This window comes from Chlamydotis macqueenii, chromosome Z (genome assembly GCF_036417535.1).
Source record: "Chlamydotis macqueenii isolate bChlMac1 chromosome Z, bChlMac1.mat, whole genome shotgun sequence".
Taxonomy (NCBI): domain Eukaryota; kingdom Metazoa; phylum Chordata; class Aves; order Otidiformes; family Otididae; genus Chlamydotis; species Chlamydotis macqueenii.
The window spans coordinates 21,551,904-21,575,208 of NC_141593.1; the positions used below are offsets into that span (position 1 = coordinate 21,551,904).

The 23,305-nt window shown below is 35.2% G+C and overlaps 1 protein-coding gene across 1 annotated transcript in view; it reads left to right on the plus strand.

Moving 5' to 3' along the window:
- CWC27 (CWC27 spliceosome associated cyclophilin) overlaps positions 1-23,305 on the plus strand; it is a 117,417-nt gene that overhangs the window by 17,932 nt on the left and 76,180 nt on the right. Inside the window, exon 10 of the mRNA XM_086770941.1 lies at positions 3,042-3,217. Coding sequence (XP_086627067.1) covers positions 3,042-3,217 — 176 coding nt within the window. The remainder of the gene's footprint in view (positions 1-3,041; positions 3,218-23,305) is intronic.

Sequence of the window (23,305 nt, forward strand, 5' to 3'; positions counted from 1 at the left end):
AGTTCAGGTTCTTGGACTCTTCTCCTTTGTAATTCCTGCTGTGCAGGGGCATTAAAGTGTAAGGTTCTGTGATTGGCATTTAATTAATAATTCTTCAGATATTCAAATATCCCTTTTATTAAGTGAACTGGATTCAGGGAATATAGAACAGGGACATGTTAGGTATATATATATATTTTTTTTTTTTTTTCCCAGCCTAATTAATCTGAATGCTGTTACAATAATGTAATGAAGTAGGAAATAGGAAGGCTTTTTTTTTTTTTGTTTTTCCTGCAAAGGCTTTTCTTAGACTTCACTTCACTAAAAGATCTTAGCTAGAATGTAGAATTTCAGGCAGTTACTTAAGCCTTGTAAAGTGGTGCTAGTATTTCATAATCTCTTGGATATATTTCATCACAGGATCACTTTTGCATTTACATGGCTGCAATATGTTGTCGGTTTTATAGCCATCCTATGAGCAAATAATTATTTCAGATCTCCCTACCTCCTTCAGAAAATAAGTCCCTAGCATATAAGAGAAACTCCTGTTATTATTCCCTACTGTACTATTAAATATCTTCTTGTTTGTCTTACTGCAGTCCTCAAGGTCATACATTTCATCCTTTGTATTAACAGTACCTCATCGCTATTTCTTAAACCTCTTTTATGCCTAAGTCATTAATTAAAACATTATACGAAGTGTATTCACAAGACTCAATTTTTTTTCCCCACCAGTGACAATCCTCCATTTCTCCTTTCCGAATAACTTGTTTTGCTCTCCATATTTGTCAGTTAGTCACTGAAAAGTAAGTTTCATGTAGTGCTATGGATAGGTAAAGCTTGATATCTGCCCTCTGAGTCAATAGTCTTCTCAAATGGCTAAATCGTATTACATACAGTAGCCATTAGTCATTCTGACACAAACTCTTTCATTGCATTTTTATTTCCAGAGCAAAGAGAAGAATAGGGCAACTCCACCCACCTAACAACAGTACCAAGAACTAGTACAGCTTCCAGGCAGGCTGTTTTGCATTTCTGTGTCACTAGGGGACACCATCATCCAACTGAACAGCCACTTCTCTCCTGAGTTGTCATGTAGCACACTCTTAGTGGAAATATGTTATATGTGTTAGTTGGTAATGAGACTTAAAAAAAATGAGAGTCTAAAAGATACAAGATCAGATGGAATTGGTGAGACAGAAGAAGTCTGTCTGAAGGAGGAGACTGAGCAGGAGAAAAGACTAGAGTTGCAGGAGGGAAGGGCTTGAGGAGGAAGGTTATACCCTATTTTGTCAGAGTTTTTCTAGAAGAAAACTGGTGAAATCCTATTCAGAGTGAGGGGAATGGAAGGCTCGGAAAGTAGGGGATTCAGCTGAGTTGGATAAGTTGAACCATTTTGTCTCTTCCATTTTAAAATACTATCCATGGATCCCACCTCCTGTTACCCAGATTTCTGTAATTTTTCATTAGCTTACTACTTAAAAATTGCAGTTTCTTTAGTGTTGTCCTTTTTTTTTTTCTAGAAATTCTGTCCAACTCTTTGTGTTTCAGTGAAACGCTCTTACCTGAGCCCTAACCAGATCTCTACCAGGGCTGTGTCTTGACACTTCAACACCTTGAACACAGTGCTGTCAGGATCCTTTTCTGGATTCTGTCCCCTGCCATTGAGGCCTGTTGTCATCCCATCTTCCTGATAATTGATCAGTAAGCAAATCCTTTGGAAAGTTTCATTATCTCCTTTGTCTGGGAAATTAAGTGAAATGCTGATTGTGTTCTACTTTTCTCTTCCTACTATTTAAAAAGAACAGACAAAACCCCCACAACAACCTTGCAGTTATTTCAGTGACAAAATATTCATCTATTTTAGTGTGCTGAATATTCATAGATTTCAATTTTTATTCCTGGTCTTCTCTTGTCCAAGTCTAAAATCTAAGCATGGTAGTCTGAAGATTCCTAAACAGTGACTCAAATACAACATCTGAAATCCAGCTCTTGATTTTCCTCTTTTATTCTCAAAATTGTACTTCTTTCTACTTTCATTTTTCCCCCCTCTGCCCCTCCATGTTTATGACTGTGGTCTTCAGACTACTCTTCCTCCTACCTCTGTCACACTAAGGGCATGTGCATTGTGCTGACATCCTGGGAGTCTCCTGGATACAGTACAGTCCTCTGTTATACCATTTCTAAGTCTCTTTTCTTTCTATGTGGTTAAAAAGCATCTTACACTTTTTCTTTAGCTAATTATCATCACTCCAAAGTCAATATAAAAAGATGTGCTTCTAGTCTTTGAGCTGGCATCCTTCCATTAAGAGTCATGCAGGCTTCCTTCTTCAAGGAAGGAAGTAGTCAAACTTAGATTGCCTTGGTCAGGTTGCTTCTTCGTTACTGAGAGGAATGACTTATTTCTCCTTCCAAAGGTCTTTGGACCAAGGTGGTTTATTCCCTTTTGCCTTACTCTGCTGGTACTATGCTGGAAGCATAATACCTCTGTAGTGAGTCAGGATGATTGATTCCACAGATTTTCACAGACTCCTTTAATCAATGTGGTATTTGTAAATTCATTTACAGAGAGTGATAGGCAAACTTTTTCTGTCCTGTCGTGACGGTAGTGTAGCCCTAAGACAGGAAGTTCTTAACAAGCTTTGTTTTCCTTTGTAGTGGAAAATGAAGGACATGTTTAATGTATTGCCTTGATCAAATTTTAGGTTCATGACTGGACTAGTACAACATTGTTATGAGGTTTTCTGCAGACCTGTGAGGGTTTACAGTCTAGAATAGACTACTTTAGTTTTTTAAGCCACACAAAAGAGATATAATTTGTGTATGAAAAAACATTTAATTATCTTCTTCCTATTTTTTTTTCCCCTCTGAACCAAATAAGGAGATAGTTATTTGAAAAGTTTGCTTTGAAATGAAGCTGGGTTTTTTTTTGTTGTGTGGTTTTGATTTTGTTCTGTTTTTTTTGTAAGGGACTATATTTGTAAGAAAAGCTTTCTGTATTGAACGTTCTGTAGTGAAAAAAAAAGCTAAAGGAGAAGTTTTATCATTTTAAATCAATAAAGGAGGAAGAGCAACATGATGAAGATGCTGATAGTGTAGAAGGTGAGGCTGCTAGCAATGAGAGATTTCAAATAAAAGAACGCATTGCCAAGAAGTTGAAAATTGATACAAATGAAAATGCTAAACAGCAACTTCAAGAGGAAGAAACTAAGACTGAAAAGAAAACAACTAGTCGCAGGTAAGTATTGTGACTTTTTTTTTTCCTTCAGCTTGTTTACAGCTAGATTTTATGCTCAATTACGGTTTTGCAGCTACTACATTGATAGGTTAGTATTGCATTAAAATTATTCCTCTCTGCCCACCTCTGACTGTAGAAGATGAATTACCAATTACTTTCTCATTTCTTAGTTTCCTTTGTCAGTTTGATCCAAACAGCTAAGTTACATTTTGTTACACTGAGCACTTACTGGTACCTTGTATGGGAGATGAAGAGTACTTATTACTTTGTCTTTCTGCTCAGTTGTAAGATTGAGTTTTGTAGCTTCTTTATCTGTGACAACAGCTGGTGGTCATCCACGACTGAGATTTGCAGAAAGTAAGGGCTTCCTAGTCATCCATATAAGTCCGGTTTAACACAGTAGTCATTCTTAGCAGTGTACCAGTTTTTCAACACTGCAATTGCTACATCAGTTTTTAAATACCATCTCGGGCTGGTCTTAGAGAGTTGGAATATGTCTGTGTTTAGTAGTGTAACACTGTATTCAAATTATTAAAGTAGCTCTAGACAAATTATTCTGTAGCAGTATTCAGCTCTTTACAGATGCACAAATGTGGGTTACAATCACACAGCTGCACAGGCTTCGTGAACATCTGTACCAATTAGCACTCAATTTTCAGTGAAATATTTTGTTTTCTTGGAACCTTGTGTCTTGGCAGTCTTTCTTCCAAAGCTGGTTTGGGAATTTCTGCCTGATAATATTTATATTGCATAAAAACAGTTGTAATGTATGCAAGGAATGTGTACTGGACCTGATGTCAAACTTACTAGGAATTATTGTCCAAGATTTCAAGAAATGTGGACTCCAGAAGTTACTGAACAGTAAAGTATTTGCAGTTATAAAGTTAAATGTGTAAATTTACTTGTTCAGTGAAGATTAACTAGGGGATACGGAGAGGAAGCATCAAAAAAGTTATATACATTTTGTACTCTAACTCTGCAAAGTTCTCATGAATAACTACCTGATGAAATTATTCAGGCTTGCCTATACTAAATTCTGCCTACGTAGTAACTTTCTTAAATTGTCCCCAAAACAGTTTCCTTTGAACTGAACCATTCCTCCTCTTTTCTTTTATTTCCTTTCCTTTTTTTTTCTTTTTTTTTTTCCATTTACCCCCAGTGCAGATACGGTTTTGTGTGTAGCAGCCAAGGCAAACTGAGAACTAGGAGGAATCTAGGACAGTCTGTGATTAAAGAATACCTGATAGTCAGTATAAATGCTTCACAAGTTGCATAGCAATTACTATCCTTATTAATAACTGAGAAGTAAAGGGTGTTAACTTGGATCCCAAAATCTGGTTACTAGTCCTGCAGTTGAGATCGATGCATAATCCCAGTGGTAAATTACATGAATATTTATATTGTGTCAATTAAAATGGTTATATGTCAGTATGTTGGACTGGAGTACATGAAGTCATTTTCTGTCCCAAGTCTTGCAGAAACATTGTGAAGCAGTTTCCTTACTGCAGAAAGAAGTAATTCCTGGTTTTCAGTACTCTGCCTTCAGAGGTTGATTAATCCTGAACCCTAATAATATTTGTGATATTAGCCATAATATTCCCCAATATAGAGTTAGTATAAGCTTCTTGGAGTCAGTGAAATGTTCTTGATCATGGAGATGGACAAGTACAGATTAGTGTTAGATAGCCATATTGGATAGCAAAGGCAAGGATTCAGAGATTTAAAAGTTCTCCAAGAAAAGCTTTTTCTGAAGAAGTACCTTCAAGTACATGGCATCCATATAACATCTTTAGAACAGCAAATGACATTGGACTCTGTATGTACTTACTACCTACCTATCTGTCCAAAAACCTGTCCACCAGTCTATTTAACTGTCTGTTGGGTTTTACAGGGGTGGTTGCTAGAAACAAATTTGTCTAAGGTGTGATAGCAAGTAGCATGAAGGGAACACAAACCTAGAGCATACCTTTAGGATGAGGTACTCTATGCCCAAGCTTGCATGATGTCTTACCACGTTTTCAGAGATGTGTTTAGGCATTCCATAAGCTGCTAGCTCTGCATGTGGACTGTCAATGTGCTGTGTTTGTGGTTATTCTGTTCTTTTAGGGCAGTAGCAGTAGTATTATAGCCAAATGGGTTATCTTAACTCAGAACAGGGTTTCTGGATGCACTTTTAACAGTTGGGAGCCATAGCCTTGGGACACACTGCTTAGTACCACAAGGAACATCAGTTTCTAGACTACTGTTTTTCAAATAATTGTCTGTCATCCTCTGGCATGGAAATCAAACGCATGGTATTGTTTGTTATAAATAAGGTGTTATTAGCTTTGAGGTCTGCTGAGACAAGATAAGAGAAACATTATCAAGTTTCATTGTCTGGAATAGTGACTTTTGTAAGTGTACTGCAGAGGATTGATAATATTCTCGTAGGACTTCATCACCCACTGTAGTCCAAGTGTGTGTTGATCAGAGCAGACCAAGATGTGGGAGGTGTAAATATCAAACAGAAATCTGGATACACTATACACAGCTTGAAGGGTAATGTCTATTAACGTATGAGAGGGCCAAGAAACATCTATATCTATCAGAATTGTTCATCTCATCAGATATTTAAATGTGCTAATAGAATAATTGAACTTCTAAAAATATATTTTCAGAGTACTGTGTTTTAACATGTGTGAGTTTTTTCTACAAATATGTATTAATTTGTATCAGTCCTGTTTCTTCTAATACAAATCAATTTGTGAAGTTAGAAGTTTGCACATCTGTTTTGGAGAAACAGTATGGAGACAATGGACATTATCTCAAATTCGTGGTTCTGAGGTCCAATACCACTTCTAAATGCAATCCTATCTGGAGTGCTCAAATGGTGAAATACATTTTAGTAATTTCAGTATGCATTTAACCTTTTGTGTATGTTTTAAAAAATAATTTGAGACACTTTCCAATTTTGGATTAGATAGGAAGCCTCAGGAAAAAGAGTTTTACACTCGTCCTGGCAAGTTGTTAGAGAAATTCCACAGGTCTGTTGTTTTTTATTAGAAAGTGTAAACCTAAACTTAGAAGTATATAACAGCTGTTTACATGGGAGAATGTATACAGATAGAGGAAGCGTTTGCCATCATTGCAACAGTGATCAAATTTATCAGCATTATATAGAGCTTGTAAAATGGCAGTGGCTTGACATGATCATCTGAAGGCTTCAGAGTAAACATTCTTCTAGTTTGGCAATTAAAAGTATCAGGTTTACACTTGTTTTCAACCTGTAGGTGGAGCTCAGGTGCTACACATTTCTGGGTACCAGCTTTTAAAATTTTGCACTGCTTCTTGTTTGCAAGAAATGCAGTGTGCAAGTACAGTACAGTAGACTGTACATTTTTGCACTGTACAGTCAAGAATTTCGTTGCATCCTTATAATGGATGTACTATTAAATAGTAATGTGAAATAATGTCTAGCTAAACTAGTGATGAAGAAAAGCTGACTTTTCTTTTTGAGTAGTTACCATCACTTGAATTTAACTCTCTGTTCGTATTTCCTTTTGTATATTTTTCTCCTAATAATCCTATGAATTGCAGTTGAAACAAGTAATTGCCCTATCCCTGGAAGTGTTCAAGGCCGGGTTGGATGAGGCTCTGAGCAACCTGATCTAGTCAAAGATGTCCCTGCTCCTTGCAGGAGGGTTGGACTAGATGACCTTTGAAGGTCCCTTCCAACCCAAACCATTCTGTGATGCTATACCTAAAGAACTGCTGCTGTTTTCATATAGCAAATTCTGGTATTCTGTTAATAGTGTTTTAAGCCAAAGGAGACCATTAGATAAACTGGTATCTCATACCATAATTTACTGCCAGTTACCTCTTTATTGAGCTCACTGTTTGGCTACAGCTGAACAGGAAAGGCATTCAGACTTAATTTGTAAATATCAAGAGAGTGTAGTTTGGCCCGTATTTAGTAATTGAGTGTAATCTATTCCAGTAGTTAGATAACTTACCCCTAACAGTAACCCAGTTTTACATTTTAATTAGTCTGGGTTCAACTTGTAGACAATGAATTTTTTTACTGTGCACTTTTCTGAAGTTCACTACAGTATGCTGTATTTTCTCTTACTTCAACTACTTGAATTTTAATTGAGTCCTTTCTGTCATTTTGATAAGCTGTACCAATTGAGTTCTTTCAGTCTTTCACAGTAAGACATTTTTTCCAGTCCTCAAATCACTTTATAGCTTTTTTTTTTTAATTCCTTCTCCGATTTTTCAACATTCTGTAAAGAGCTTTGATCAGTAATCTCTTATTAGCCTTACTAGTGCTGTATACAGAGAGCAAAAACTTTTTTTCTTACTTTCACCTCCCTGTTTATTCATATGGTGCCCACATCAGCTCTTCTTACCCATATTCCACTGAGACTGTTTGTGTTGCTAGAGCTTTCCAGATTATTTTTAGTTGTCACTCTCCAAGAACTAGTTTCCCAAACAGTTATTCTGTTTTTTAATTCCCAGATTTTGGCAATCATATGTTTTCAGCTTTTGTTTTATTTAGCAGGGCCAGGTTGCCCAGCAGTCTCCATAGAAGTATTTGCTACTGTGACAGTTTGTGTGATTCACTAGTAGTGGAGTTCCCTGGAGTTAATAGATGTATTTCCAGACAGTGTTTAATGTCTCATTGGCAACTATTTTAAGCATTTAAGCATTGTAATCTATTTCTTACTTAATGAAGATGTTATTTCAGCCTATTTTGTGGTGCTGATTTTTTTTAAGGACTTCCTTACTTCAAAGTACTGGGAAGAAAGTTTTCCTGATTTCATATAATAAGAGGGTGTATTTGGATTGACTCTAAAATTAGCCAAGTTAGCAACCAATCAGGAACTCTTGTTGACTATTAATAATAAACTCTCTAATAGCATTATGTCAGAATCTGTGTGGTACTCTGAAACCTTCTGGGGGTTGACTAGTATGCTTTCTCTGTGGGAAAGTTTTATTGTGTTATTGTATTCTAGCTTGATTCAAGAAGTACTTTTTTGTGTGTGTATGTAATCCAGTAATGGATTTTTTTTAAAAAAAAAGAGACATTGCCAATAAAATTGATGTAAAATTTATTTCACTGTTGATATGAGCGCATGTAAACTGCTTAGTTTTCATTTTTGGATATGTGATGAAACTAATAGCTTTAGCTGTAACTTATTATAATACAGACAAACCTCTTGCCCTTTTATCATGACCTCTTAAGTTTGGATCCAAAAGTCTTTGTGAAGTCCATAAAGTTCCAGGTTTTAGAATAATGGAAAACATCTGTTAGGTGTTAAAAGAATAAAAAAAAAAAACAAGTGTCAAGTGGAGCCAAACAGAGATTAATATCTTCCACTAGATAGACTGTACTACTACAAAATATTATTGCCTTGACATTTGCAGTCTTTCCTGCTCTTGTATTTTTTCATATTACAGTGCCTTCAAATCTTCATTACTATGCTCCCTACATTTTGAATTTAATTTTATTAGAACTTTTGAATTTTTACATATTTATAAGTGGGCTTGTGTTTCATCCAACACTGGTAGCTTAATTGCAAATATTTGCATTTTATTCAAATTCATTCATTCCATACTTCAAAAAGGACTTGTTCACTGTGTGATTATCATGCTCCATGTGTATGGGTATTCTTTTAAAACTAGGAACCATCGATAGTTATAAGCCAGCAAACTAGCTTATGTTGTTTCATTTTAACTTACTTGAAGTGGGACATTTTGTGCTCCACCCTAAAATTAGTGTCCGAAGGTCTTTTAAACAATTAATAGATTAAACTGATAAATTCAAATTTTATGTAAAAGCAGCTATTTACTCACCTACTGAAATAAAACAATTACTGAATGATGACATGAAATTAGACTTACTTCTGTCTCTGCTTTGCTAGTGTATTTTAAGTACATTGTCTTGATTTGAAAACAGAGTGCGTGATGATGATTACATAACACATGTCCTGTGCTTTACAAAACTACATTGAACATAAAACTTCCACTAGGTAGTCTTTAGCATTCCTCACCTTGCCCTCTGAGCTCTGATTTTTAGGTATAGTGTAATCAGCATAACATTTTAGAAATTTTGCTGAGTACTTAGCTAGAGTTTACCATTGGCATCCCCAGAGCTCCATCTGTTAGACTATTATGTGTTGTATATTAAAATACAGTCTAATATATATTTTAATGTGTAATATTAGAGTGAAAACTAGATACTGAGAGGCCACCTATGCTTTCTTGACCTTATAGCTCTTGTGACATGCAAGAGACTGAAAAGTGTTATGGGAGGATCATATATACTGAAATTTTTCCAATTTGATGTCAAAGAAGTTATATGTTGTCTTGTGTAATTGCACTTCCTTTTATGCAGTTTTGTCCCATAATATGCTAACAGAAAGATCTGAAGTTATTGTCTGGAAAACAGAGCCTATGAACTTCCCAAGGAAGTTATTTTGCTCTGCAGAACTGCCCTGCAGCTTTTCTCAGGTAGGATGCAGCACCTATTTCATAATCCATAGAATTGTAACCAATATTTCTGGAAAAGTGCAAAAGCTCATATAATGCTGAATTTCAAGGGAGCATGTAAGCAGCAAACGTTGCTTATAAGTCCTGTTTCAATGCAGAGTATCAAAATGTTTCTCTTAAATCCAAACCTTTAGTGACTTTTATTACACTAAACATACTTAGGACTGTTCTAAGTGTTCTACTAGTTGTTCTTCAGTAGTTAACAGATTTGGATTTCTATTTCTGCTCTTTCGCTCTTGGATTGAAATATCATTTGAAAAGCTCTTTGGAGAGGCAGTACTGTTCTGATGGAAAGTACTAGGCGTATGAAATATGCTGATATACATGCAAAGCAGCATGGCAGTATTTCAGTCTTCCTGTTTTTCTGTATCTGGATCAACCTGTGTCCAAGCAGAATTTCATTATATTAGTCATTTGCCTTAGAGACAGAACATTTTCAGTGCTAGCTGAATTAGATTATTTTGTTTGTTCATTATACGAATTATTGAGAAGGTATTAATTCAAGCATGTGAACTTGGCTGTGAAGACCTGTCAAGGACGTAGGAGATATAATTTCTATATTATGCAGGTACTACCTACCTAAATATTTTCAATATACAAGAAGACAGTGTTCTTTCCCTAAAGAAGCACTTTGCAGGTATCTGGACAAGACTCAGCCCAAATAAAGAGGTAAAAAGTTTGGAGTATTAGCTGTGAGGGAGTGATTAAGTTGTTCCATTAACTATGAACTGACTTTACAGCATAAGAATACAGAAAGCTGCTGCCACATGTCAAGATCAACACATTTTCCTGGTTTTACTCCATAAGTGTAAGTCTTTGTACATACAGTCCTTGGCACAAATGCACCATACTCTGCTCAAACTGTGACATGCTTTGACTGGTGCACTACCTTTGAAGAATTTAGAGCTTGTCAGAAATTAAGGGAACAAAGTAATGGCCTATGAAATATTATTATACCGCTTAATATCTAGTTGACACTGAAAGTGCATTGTACTGATTCTGATTTACACATGCCACCTGTAGTTTGCAGGTGGAACTCTCTTGAGTCCTGAATACTTTTAAGTATGTGTTACTTGAAAAAACGTGTCTATAATGTGTTATTGCAACAGCTTTGGTAAGCAGGTGTGTGTGAGCAGGTGTGTGTGAGCTGGAGCTACCTGATAGAAAAGGGAAAACTTTTTTTTTTTTTCTTTTTTTACTTATGGTATTAAGAAAAAGGACAGGTACAAATTTCTGGGAATTCATTGTCTCGGTATCAAAAACCGATGTAATCTAAGTCAATGTGACTCCATGAAGAAATCTGAAATAGTAACTTATTTTGATATGTTCTTTTAAATTACTGCTTAAAAGAATTAATTATTCCAAATTACAGTTTGATTAGTGTGTATGGGATTAATGTAGTAGCTGTTTTAAGCATCTGGCTTTTGCAAAGTATAAACATATAGACTTCCACATCTTTAAATTTACAAACCAAACTTCTTTTTCTTTATGTCTGTTTGTGGAAGTGTCTTTATATATTAGATCCCCAGAAAAAGAATGTTAGCTATTTTTATGGTGCCTTGCTTGATCTTGGCTATGGCTAATATTAAACTAGAAAAGCACACATGCAATAATTCACGTTAGCTGTAAGAGGAAAAAGAAAGAAAGATATTTAGTCCTATATGTGGAAGCATGGCCAGCAGGTCAAGGGAGGTGATTCTGCCCCTCTATTCAGCTCTCATGAGACCCCACCTGGAGTACTGCATCCAGCTCTGGAGCTCCCAACATAAGAAGGACATGGGTCTGTTGGAGCGAGTCCAGAGGAGGGCCACAAAAATGGTCAGAAGGCTGGAGCACCTCTCCTATGAGGACAGGCTGAGAGAGTTGGGATTGTTCAGCCTGGAGAAGCGGAGGCTCAAGGAGATATTATTGTCGCCTTTCAGTACGTAAAGGGGGCCTATATGAAAGACGAGGACAGGCTTTTTAGCAAGGCTTGTAGCAATAGAATAAGGAATAATTGTTTTAAACTAAAAGAGGGTAGATTTAGACTGGATATAAGGAAGAAGTTTTTTATGGTGAGGGTGGTGGAGCAGTGGAACAGGTTATCCAGAGATGTGATGAATGTCCTATCCCTGGAGATGTTCAAGGTCAGGTTGGATGGGCTCTGAGGAACCTGATCTAGTTGGAGATGTCTCTGCTCACTGTAGAGGGGGTTGGACTAGATGACCTTTAAAGGTCCCTTCCAACCCAAACCGTTCTATGATTCTATGTTTCAAAAGAGTCTGAAATAAGGGAAATGGATTCTGAATCTTTTGTTTTGGTATTGATATTCTGACTTTGTAATAATACTGTACACAGACTAACCCAGAGGCCCTATCATGTCTTACAGTCATACCTAACTACATGTCAGATATTTTTTCGATAAACTTCCACATCAATTTGTGTGTGTTTTGTATGCTATGAGGGCATATAAATTCAATACGGATTTGAAACTGAAGTGCTAAATTATAAATTATTGGTTATCCACAGTCATATGGAAGTTGCTCAGTTCTGCAGATGTTTGCATGACTGAATTATTCCAGTCAAGCTATTACTCTAAGTAAAAGTTCATAGAAATAAGCCTGAGAATCATTGAAATTCCTTTGGACAGGAATTTGACAATCATTGTATGGCATGAAGGATAAAGGACAGGAAGGAGGGAATATTTTGGCTAAAATGACAGAAAAAGTCCTTACTCTCAGGATTGAGTAACTTTTTTTTTTTTTCCCCTGTAAGACTATCTCAAGAGATTATCACCTTCATTTCCTATCCCCTTGGCCACTTTTTCTTGCCATTTTTTTTTCACAATTACAGTATTACAGTTGCTTATCAAGTTCCTTGTAAAATAGATCTGTTAAACAGTCCCAGTAAATAAAATTTTAAAAAGTCGGCTACAAAGCCAGCACCAGAGTAAGCTGTCAAAGAAACTTATAAGCAAGTTTTAGTGCTGTACAGCACCCTGTATAAAAGATATACATACATCCATCTTAGAGAGAAATGGGATGGCATCTTGCTGCATTTTGCTAGAGTCTTGAATGCTACTTTTGTTTTAATCCCTATATGTTTTATGAAGTAATTTGTTTATTAGGATTTTTCTCATCTTCTCAAGTAATATCATAGTATAATGCTTTTAAAGTACACCTAATTGATATTTTCTTTTGCTTTACATATTTCTTTTCCTTAATGCATGAGGAATCACTCACTTCAGTCTGTCTAATTTTCTTTAAAGAAAGTAATAATATTTGATTTAGCTAAGTGTAATGTTTAAAATTTTATCCATTCTTTTTTAAAACCATTGATCAGTTACTTCCTAACTCGTGAGGTTCTCTTTTTAATTATCCCAGAAAATAAAAATAATTACCTTTTTTGCCTTTGGTAAAAATGAATCCTTAAGTTATCCTTAAGTTTAAGAAGGTAGTGTGTTCCTTTCTATTTGCATTTTTATATTTTGTTCAAGAAATTCAATATTTTAGAGATGTATAACTGACATACAGGAAAGGAAGATTACTTCAGAATTTATTTTAGAAATACTTTATTTTTCTGAATAAAACCATTTACTTAGTGCTAAGGATTGTATGATTCATTTATTCTTTTTAAAATAATATAGATTTTTTTTTTTTATTCTTTACCTTAATAACATTCGTTGTAAAGAAAAAATAATCCCAGACATACTCTTTGTAGAGTTAATGATTGGCAGTGACTTAAAAGCAGACTATACTATATTAAACACAAACCCAGATTGTTTGGGCACAAAACCCAGAATCCCAGCACTGAGATTTCTCTTGGCTAAGCATCAAAGCGTGTTAATAGGTATAGTGTTAGCCAGGGACAAAGACGGGATTGTTACTGTGGTATATTTCATCCTGCTGCTACTTGGCAAGAGTCAGTGTATTTTTAGGTGAAGTTTGTGTGTGCATTTGTCTAGTCACCTGGAAAAAAGGATGCGTAGATGACCCGTGAAAATGCAGTTAGCATGATGGAAGGTGAGAATGTGTAATCCTTATTATACAGTGAATTGTTAGCACTATAATGTGGGTAAGATATCATTTCAAAGGGCTGGAGTGTTCTCAGTTGTTTAGCTGCACATGGGATTTTTTTTTTTTTTTTTTTTTTTTTTTTTTTTGTAACATAACAAGACGGATTTAACAGTGGTATAGCCATGTACTTTTTAATTGCTAAATGTTCATGCTCCATTTCCTTTCTTTGTTTCAGCAGAGTTGAGTAGCATGGGAAGAGACATTTTGAGGTTTTTGTTTCTATTATAGAATACATTTTTTGTAAATATGAGCAGTACCTCTTAAAGTGATACTGCAAGGAAGGATGACTACAGCATGTTCAAGCATTTTCTTTATTCATCACATCTGTTTTTTGTCTCTAGACAGTAAATTTGTGATATAATTCAATATTTTTATTATTTTACATGCCTTACTACAGACAAATAAATAATAGGTATTTTTAATGTAGTGTAGAACCAGTCATGTTGGTTATTAGATTCTGGTTGTGGAATTTTTATAATTAATAATGTTTTGTGAATAAAAAATTAAATTTAGTTCTTGACTAAAAAGTTGTGTTAAGTTTTTAATAGTAGATAATAGTAGGTAGTTTGGTAATAACAAAACAATAAATTACAAACTTTGTGAGCTGAGCAGATTTGAGAAATCTTTCAGATGGTAAACATAACTGCTACTAAATTGATTACTACATTATTTTACCTCCAAGATTGTAGCTACTACACTGTCTTAAAAAGCCATATTTCATATTCTTCTCCATCCTGTTTTATAACGCTTAACATGATGGTAATTTTTTGAGTACAGATCTTCACTGAGTTGTCTGCAAGTCCACCTATCGTCTTTGCTGTTAAGTAGGATAATAGATTTTCTGTCATGTTTTGGGAAGAATCTTAGCAAATTGTTGCCTTTCAGAGTCCTTTTTCTCTTCAGACTGAAATATTCCATTTCTAATCAAAACATCATCAGCATTACAGTGCTATCTTAGTGGTGAGCTTGATGTAAATTCCTGTATAAATGAACAGTGATATTCAAGATTCTTTTTTTCTTCCACGTTGTTCAAAGAAGCTCAGATTACTTTGACAGCTATGCAATGTAGGGTAATTTTTTGCATCTTTTATCATTGTTATTTTGGGTCTTTTGTGCAATCCTCCCTTTTCTTGTGTTCTTCTTCCACGGATATATAAGCAACCTTTCCGAAGCAAGCCACTGTACAGGACTTTTTCCAGGAGGACATTTGCTTTACTGCTGTATATTTACAGCAATATCATTTTCTGATTCTTTGCCACTAGCTGAATTTTAATCAAACAAGTTTTCAGTCCTTTCTCTACAGTTGTTAGGCTTCTACTCTGTTTTCATTCCACTGTCACTTTGCTTTAACAGTTGAGCCTATTGAAGATCATTTACATTCCCATTTCCTTTGTAAATTTTTTGTTTTCATGCTAGCTTTTCCTCACAGCAGTTTACATTATTTGGGGGGGTGATTGCCATGATTGGGGGGTGATTGAAGAGTTTTATTCCACTGTGGAATATTCAATCTGATTAAAGATTTTTGCATGGTAAAATGGTGGTTATTTAATTTGTAATACATCAACTTTTAAAAATAACTTTGAAAACTTTAAATGATGTCTGTACAATAATAATTTGATCCTCTTTGTAAAAATATGCTTAATTTTTGTGAATCCATTTGTATCTAGATAATTTGCCTTCTTAGTTTTGTATTTACTCGTATTTCTTCTGAATGTGGGCATAGAATGTGAAGAAATTTGAAGAATTTTCTTGCCAGTATGCTCATCTTTAAATCTGTTTTCTTTGAAAACGATATAGGAAATAATTTAAGAGGAGCTTCAATAGCTAATTATGGTGGTTATATTTAGTCTGCTTCTTTTATTTGAAAGAGGTGTTTTCAAGGTTTTTCACAAGGTTTTATATATTAATTATATATTGTTAGCTGTGTTGCTGCCTGCAGATTTCTGGTGGATATCTTTATTGAATCTTAGAGATGTGATTTCAGGAATGCTATTTAAGATTAAATGATTCTTCATAAATCCTTCTTCAGTGTTTCTAGCAATCAAATTCAGAATTTCATTGAAGGCATTTATTCTTCTAGCTTAATAGACAACTCTATATTTAAAAGCAAAAAAGCAGTGGTATTTTCTAGAATTGAAGACCAGAATATACTACATTGACCATCGCTTTTCTGAGCAGATGCTTTATGAAATATGCATTTTTCATTTTAGAAATTGATTCTCTATGATTAATATTTCAGGGGGACGGAGGGGAAAGGAACAAAACAAACCCTGAACTTTACCATGGTTTTTTGGTCTTAATCTTTAATGCTGTCAAGTATTCCTGAACTCATCATTGTGGACTGTATTTGTAGGTTAGCCTTCCTGGACTAAATTCTGCAGTGAACTTTACAAATCCAGTCTTGTGAAAGTCTTTCAGTTGTTCTTTCTGATTTCTTGCATGATAATAGTACTTTTTCATCCCATTTTTGAACTCCTAGAATGAGAAGACTATAATTGTATTTTGAATTGAAATTATGTAGCAGATTCTATGGAAGTTAAAGCAATATGTGTATGTGTTCTGTTTCTCCTGTAAACAGCCTAATTTTTGTTGTAAATGTTAGTAGTTGTAATTTCAGTCTGTATTTTGTTGCTATTTTATTACTCATTGATGGATTTTCACAAACATATTGTTAAATATTTAAGTGCTGCTTCTGCAAAATCTCTCACAAATTCAAATTATTCAATTTAGTTTGTTTGAAGCTTTTTTTTTGCATTGGATTTTTTTTGTAAAAAGTGAATGTGATTATATGATATGGTGTTTCTTTTTCCACATTAACAATTTAAAGCTTTATATAGGTACCTAAAAAATAGTACTACTAATAATAATATCCTTCAGATTCAGTCGTTTTACCGTTATTTGTTAAACTTCACAGTTTCAAATTTATTTGGGTATAAATGATAACTCTGCTTACTATCCCAGTTAATAGACTGTACCACTTAAGCAGTGAAGGATTTTACTTGCAAAGCATGTGTAACTTTCTATTAGTTGATGAGCTCTGTTTTTAATTTAGACATGCAGCCACTGATTTTATGTATTGATTTCTGCCTCTTTGTGCTGATCTCTTGAATTTTATATTGAATAGCACTAGTATAAATAGTATTATACCTCAATGTACGGCACTGTTCATGGAGCTTATGGTTACAGAGACAACAAAAATTATTACATCCTTTTGAAAACGTGCCTGTATTCTACTTAAAGGCAGCCGACTTGAGTATGTTGATAGAACGGTAAGTATAAGTAATATTCTGCCCTAGCCTTTTAAAGTGTTATTTTTACATTTATGAATTACGTGCTCAAAAACACACTTCAGTGCCCTTTGTGCTTGTGAGTGTAATCTGTATTTGTCATAGATATTTATGCAAAAAAATTTTATAGTGAAAGATCAACAATTTTAAGATTTGTATGTGTGTGTGAATGTATCTTTACTGCTGCATTTTAGTATGGAATTTGGAGGTTTTTTTTCTTTTCACCTCCACTTTCTTTATGTGAGATTACTTGCTTGAAATTAATGGTAAATTGGATAACTTCTTGCAGCTCAAATTTTTGTCTCTTTGAGGATATGGGAGTTTATTTGAGAACAAGGAAGTAAAACATGGCATTTACAAGCCTTACTAGTTCACTGAGTCTCTGATTTCAGTAAAACTGACTAAACATGGTAAAAAGTTTTACAATAAATTTTAGGAATTATGTTTTGAAGAACAAAGTTTTGAGGTTCATTACTGGGCAGACTTTTGGTCAAGAGTATATAGAGTGAAATATTCCCTTTTTGATCAGAATGCCTTGCACATAATTAAAGCAAAGCCTTGTAAATAAGATGAGTTGATTCTGAAAAAAAACAATTGTGGTGTTTTATTCAGCAACTGTAACTTTAATGAATTTCAGTCCCTGTATTCTATAAAAAGTGTATAGAAACCGATTTCTGTTTCGTATGATCTCTTGACTTTAAAGTAAGTTAAACATGGAGAACATAATAGTTTCCTAATAGTTCCTTATGCTTATAATTATTTTAAATGTTTTATCAGAAATGTGTTTCATGTAAATTGTCATGACAAGCACTTGCATTGATCATTTCTGCAAAAAGATCTAATATGTATTATTCAAGGTTCTGAATAGAATTTGTGTCAGCAGGAATAAAGAAAACCCAACTTGAGTCTTTATAAGGGTATATCTACTTCTAATGAGAAGAAGCTGTTTATCTAATGAAAGTGGAAAACGTCCAAAACGCCTGGCCTTTGAGAGGATAAGGCAAAAAAGACTGCTATGATCATTTAATCCAGTGTTTTACCTAATAGAGCATACAAGACTCTCTTAAATTTTTTTTTTATCTCACTCTTATCTTCCAGTGGGAAAAAAAAAAATCTCATTTTAATGTAGAGATTTATGTTGAAAGATACCCCACTAAAATTTTCTTTGGTAAGTGCCTTACTTCTTTAAGAAATAAAAATGCCAGTTCTTTTGAGTCTGCCTTTTGGCTCAACTTAGAGCCATTAGACCCTTTTTCACTCCTCTCACTCATGCACATTCATCTTCATCTGCAAATTGTGGAGACATCACCCTTGAACTTCAATAAATTAAGTAGATTGAGCATTAACCTTCCTGTTGTGGCATTTTACAGGCATTTCCCCTGTCTTTGTCATGTGTAAACTTGGTCAAAAATTATACTATGTTTTCTTCCGTCACACAACGTAGTTTGGCAGTCTCTTTTCTTTTTGTCTACATAGAGTGGAAATAAAGTAATTTTTTAATGGTTCTAAGTTAATGGTTCTGTTATTTTTCATCAAGAACAGTTTATCACTGACAGGCTTATAATAATCTGAGTTAAATTTTCTCTTCATAAATAGCAATATAACCTTATGGTTTCTTCTGCTTCTTTCTCCTTCTAGTTGGACGCAAATTGCATGGCCCTGTTGCTCTTTTTTTTTTGGTACTGCTTAATTTATCGTAACTGTTCTTTCTGTTTTGGGGTGCCTGAAGATGACAGAAAAATATGTCAACTTCAGATGTCATATCTGTTTTTTTTCAGATAACAGAAAGAGCTGTTGAATTCTTTTTTTTTTTTTCCTCCGTTGTTAGTCCTTTTCCATTCTTTAGGCTTTAATCCCTAACATAAAATGAAAATTTAGAAATATGGGGTTTTTCTAAATGGGCTCTAAAATGTAGGTCTATGTAACTTTAGCTGTATCTGTTGTCATAAATAAAAGGACAGTGATTAGTTAATGATCTCTTTTCTATTTAAAAGTATTTTTACCTTGTTAAAATAACATCTGAGGCCAAGTTAAGGAAAAAAAAATCCCATTTGGTATCATTTTTTATTCAAGCATTTGGCAGCAAATTACCAATAACCAGCTTCACCCTTTTCTCTGTGCAGCTGCTTATTCTTTGAATTTGCCTGGATCTTTAATATAAAATTAAAGATGCTGGTAGAATCAATGTATCAAGGCCAAATATCATATGTTTAACTAGAATATAATGTTTCTTTTGTATTGTAATATGTCAAAAATAGGTGTCTCTATGACAGAAAACTCATTCATGTAGTTTCTTCTTGTTTTACTGGAGCATACACTGATAAAATGGTCTTTGTCCCAAGCTGCTTTTACTAATAACTAGACCAAGCACCGCCGTCTTCTACAAAGCATGGCATTTTGTATAGACTTGCTTTTATTACCAAGAAGGTGTTAAAGGGCTGGACTAATGCTACAGGATAGCTATTCAGTCAGCTTGTTACTCTCAGGGATATTAGAGCATCTCACATGAGGGAAGAGCTCTTGTGAAACCGATAGTCCTAATTGTAGTGGGAACAGCAGTGCAAAATGTAGTGGTACAAAATACGCAGTTTCACAGGCTCTTGCCTGTGAGTTTTCATTTGTCTCCTGCAATTAACTTCTTTTCCTATGGCATGTTTTCGGGTCCCAGAGCTCAGACAATTAGTGGTACTGCCTCTTCCCTTCCCAGTAAATTAGGGGAATTGCTTTGAGGCATCAGAGAGATTAAGGGTCATAAAAGTGGGCAGAAGAGAATAATGTAGCGTGCTGTGTTATCTGCCCATGTCTAGCTAAGCAATGTTACAGAAGGAAGAAGTATTGCTTCAAAAGAAGGTGAGAAGGCATTCTGAGTTTTAGTGGATTTTGTGCAGTGCTACGGAAATGTGGCTTAACTGTCTGCAAAGAGAACGTAATTTTGAAGGCTGAATTAACCATGTTACGGCAATGTGGAATCAAAGTTAGTAAGTCATACCCAGCCTATCGAGTGACCCAGCATCTCTATACTAGCACATGTTCTTACAACGATGGAGTTGACCATTTTGGACCATATGGTGATGTGTGGAGTCAGCGTGGCTTATTGAGCCTGTTTCTGCAACACCTAGGCTGCACCTAATCCAACTTCTAGAAAATTACTGGCTGTTTCTGCATAGTGCTTGTAACCTCCAGAATGTGGAGGCTTTATTGGAACATACTGAGCCAAAGTGGGATTTATGTATTTACCAGGGCGGGGGATGGGGGGAAGAAAAAACAAACCAAGCACCATGAGAAGCCCTCTCAAAATACTGGGGAATATAATACCAAGGTATGCAGGTGTCTCATTGGGAGCCATACTTGGTCCAATATATCTGATGCTAAGTTAGACTGGTAGATTCCGTTGGACCTTACTTGATAACCATGAAGTTAGCTGTCTTTGCACTAAGTTTGTGTGCTTGGAACACAAGGGAGGAACGACAGACCTGGCGTGGGAAAGAACCAGTTGGTTTTATGTCTCATTTAAACAATCTTTGCCCTTTTCAGACTTCATCTGTCTCTGGAGATGGCTGTTACAGGTGAGGCTTGTCAGCCTGCTGTCTTCACACGTGTGTCTGGCTAGATGCTTTGTGATCTGCTGCTAAATTCATATGGTTCTTCAGGCCAACAGTGGCTGGTGCTGTGTTGGGCTAGTAAATCACACTATGTCCCCAGCTCACCCAGTGTTTAGTTTCTGTATGGTCTTCTGTTGCATCTGTGTGCTAGGTAGAGGTCGATTTTATGACATATCTCTTCCTAAGCCTAGACACAAAGACTATCTGCAGCTTGCTGCTGTTGTGACTTTGGGGGAGATCCCAGAACACCATCTCTCCCTATACTGAACTGATTGTACCACTCTGTGTTATAACTGAGTTGTTCCAAGTTGGCATCCATTGACTGCTATGAGGTCTTATTATAAGTATTTGTCGTAGTTCAGCCGCGATCAGGACCAGACTATGCAGTCTCTCTCTCGCTCCCCCCACCTTCCGAGAGAATAGGGGGAGAATTGGTAAACAAAAGACAACCAGGAAAAAACCACGTGGGTTGAGATTGAACAAAAAGTAAATTTAACAGTAATGACAGAAGAAAACAAAACAGTGGTGGAATACAAATACAGTATAATGCCTTACAACAAATCTCCACACCTAGTTTCTTCCAAGTAGCAGGAGGCTCCCTTCAGCATCCTCCTCACTTATATACTGAGCATGATGTCAGATGGATGGAATAGCCCTTTGGCTAATTTGGGTAAATTAACCCCAGCTGTTAGCTAATTAGCTAATTATCCCAGCCATAGGGGCTACGAGCTTCAGTTCTCCACCCAGCTCAGGTGAATATTAATTCTATCCTAGCCAGAACCAGGACAGTATTTAATGGTACTACATACGTTTTTTAGTATATTCAGTTAGATGGGTGATGATGATGTATTTGTAGTCTACAGTTAACCTGAGAAGTCGTTTATGGTCCAGAAAATCTGGTAACTGCTACCTAGGTGTTTTATATGACAATATTCTTTTTTCCTGGAAATAATGGATAAATAAAATAAGTATCAGTCTCAAAGAACTTACAGTTTAATACATACTCATTCATTAAAAAGACATAAGACAAAGGTTAAAACATGAAACGTTAATGATCTGGATGGGCCAGTTTGATAGTGGAATACATCCTCAGGTAAGCAAAACTTTAATGCTTTCCCGCACATTATGCCTCAAATTGTAACAGAAAAGACAAACTCAGAAAAATTTTGATCACTATAGATTATGTGGTAACTAACATTAGGAAAGGACTATTGATAGGATTGTAGATTGATTTAGTTTTGAACTGTTTCTAAAAATGTTTTGGACCATCAGGAAAACCTAAAGTTGAGCAAACACTATATTCCAAGTTGTAATATCAAAATCTTTTTTTTCATACTTATTGCTGGGCTATATTGCAACTACTTGGTTTCTTGTTTCTTTTTTGAGAGATTTAAACTGATATACAATTCTTACCACTATTTTCGTCTCATTTTGACTCATTGTGTACTTGAAAATTTGTGATCCTCGTAGTAAAAGGGTAAAAGCACATTGTTTGACAACTTCCCAAGTTGAAGAACAGCAAAGCATACCATAGTCACAGTTGGATAACTTCACGGCAAAATCACTTTTTAATGAGAAGTATGTCAGCGGTACCAGGCTTTTGAAGTTCTTCTTAAGTTTGGCTGATAAGCAGCCATACTGAGCTCATTGATGGAAAAGCATTATTTGCTGAACAAGCCTCATGCTTAAGACTGGAAGTCACGGTTACGTCATTGCTTGTTTAATTGGCTGCACCTGTCACTTGTTAACAGCTCTAATCCAGTAGTCTCTGAACCACGTGTTGAAAGGTCAGCAGGAGCAGGAAAGAGCCTGATGCACTGGGAAACATTGTTAGATGTAATCTTAGTTTGGCAACCTGTTGTGCTTGTTAAATTCAAATTGTCACTTTTCTGCTCATGACATGAGCTTCTCAGAATGACAGTGTTTCAGATAACTTGCAAGTAAAGTATGTGGTTCTCTTCCTTCAAGGCAATGCTTAATTAAGAACACAAATCTTTTTACAGAATCTATTAATTTGTGGCTTTGTCTTTTGAGATGAAAAATTCTTTACAACTTTATTCTCCTTGAAGTCAGACAGTAATTAGAAAATATGAATATAAAATTCATTTGAAGCCAGGGGAAATATATCTAGATATCTATATATATGCACACATATGCATTTGTATTTGTTAGTATGTAGATGTCCATTCCATGTCATAGTGTTTGAGTCCTCAGCTATCTCAGGTGCTTGTCATTGTGCTGCCTTTCATCATGTAATCCTCTTTGAGGGATTGAATTTTCAGTATAGTTATTGTATATGAGTAATTATGTTGATGTTTCCTTAGCATCGTATTTATTTACTTAAACTATCTTTCAGTTCTAGTGTGCTTTTCAGGAAGTTAAATAGTTTGAGTTCTTCAATATATCTTGAAAATACTTGCTTTCTACGTGTTCATCTTGTGTATAAATTTTGAAAGCACGTCTGAGTATCTTGGGCACTAGAATTGCTTTGCAATTTTTGTATATTTTATAATAAGCAAGTTGCTAAACTTGTCTAGACAATTTGAGTGAGCTAATAGCTTATTCTGCACATAAGTGCAGAATACTGGTGCATTATCATCCTTTGCTTCAGAG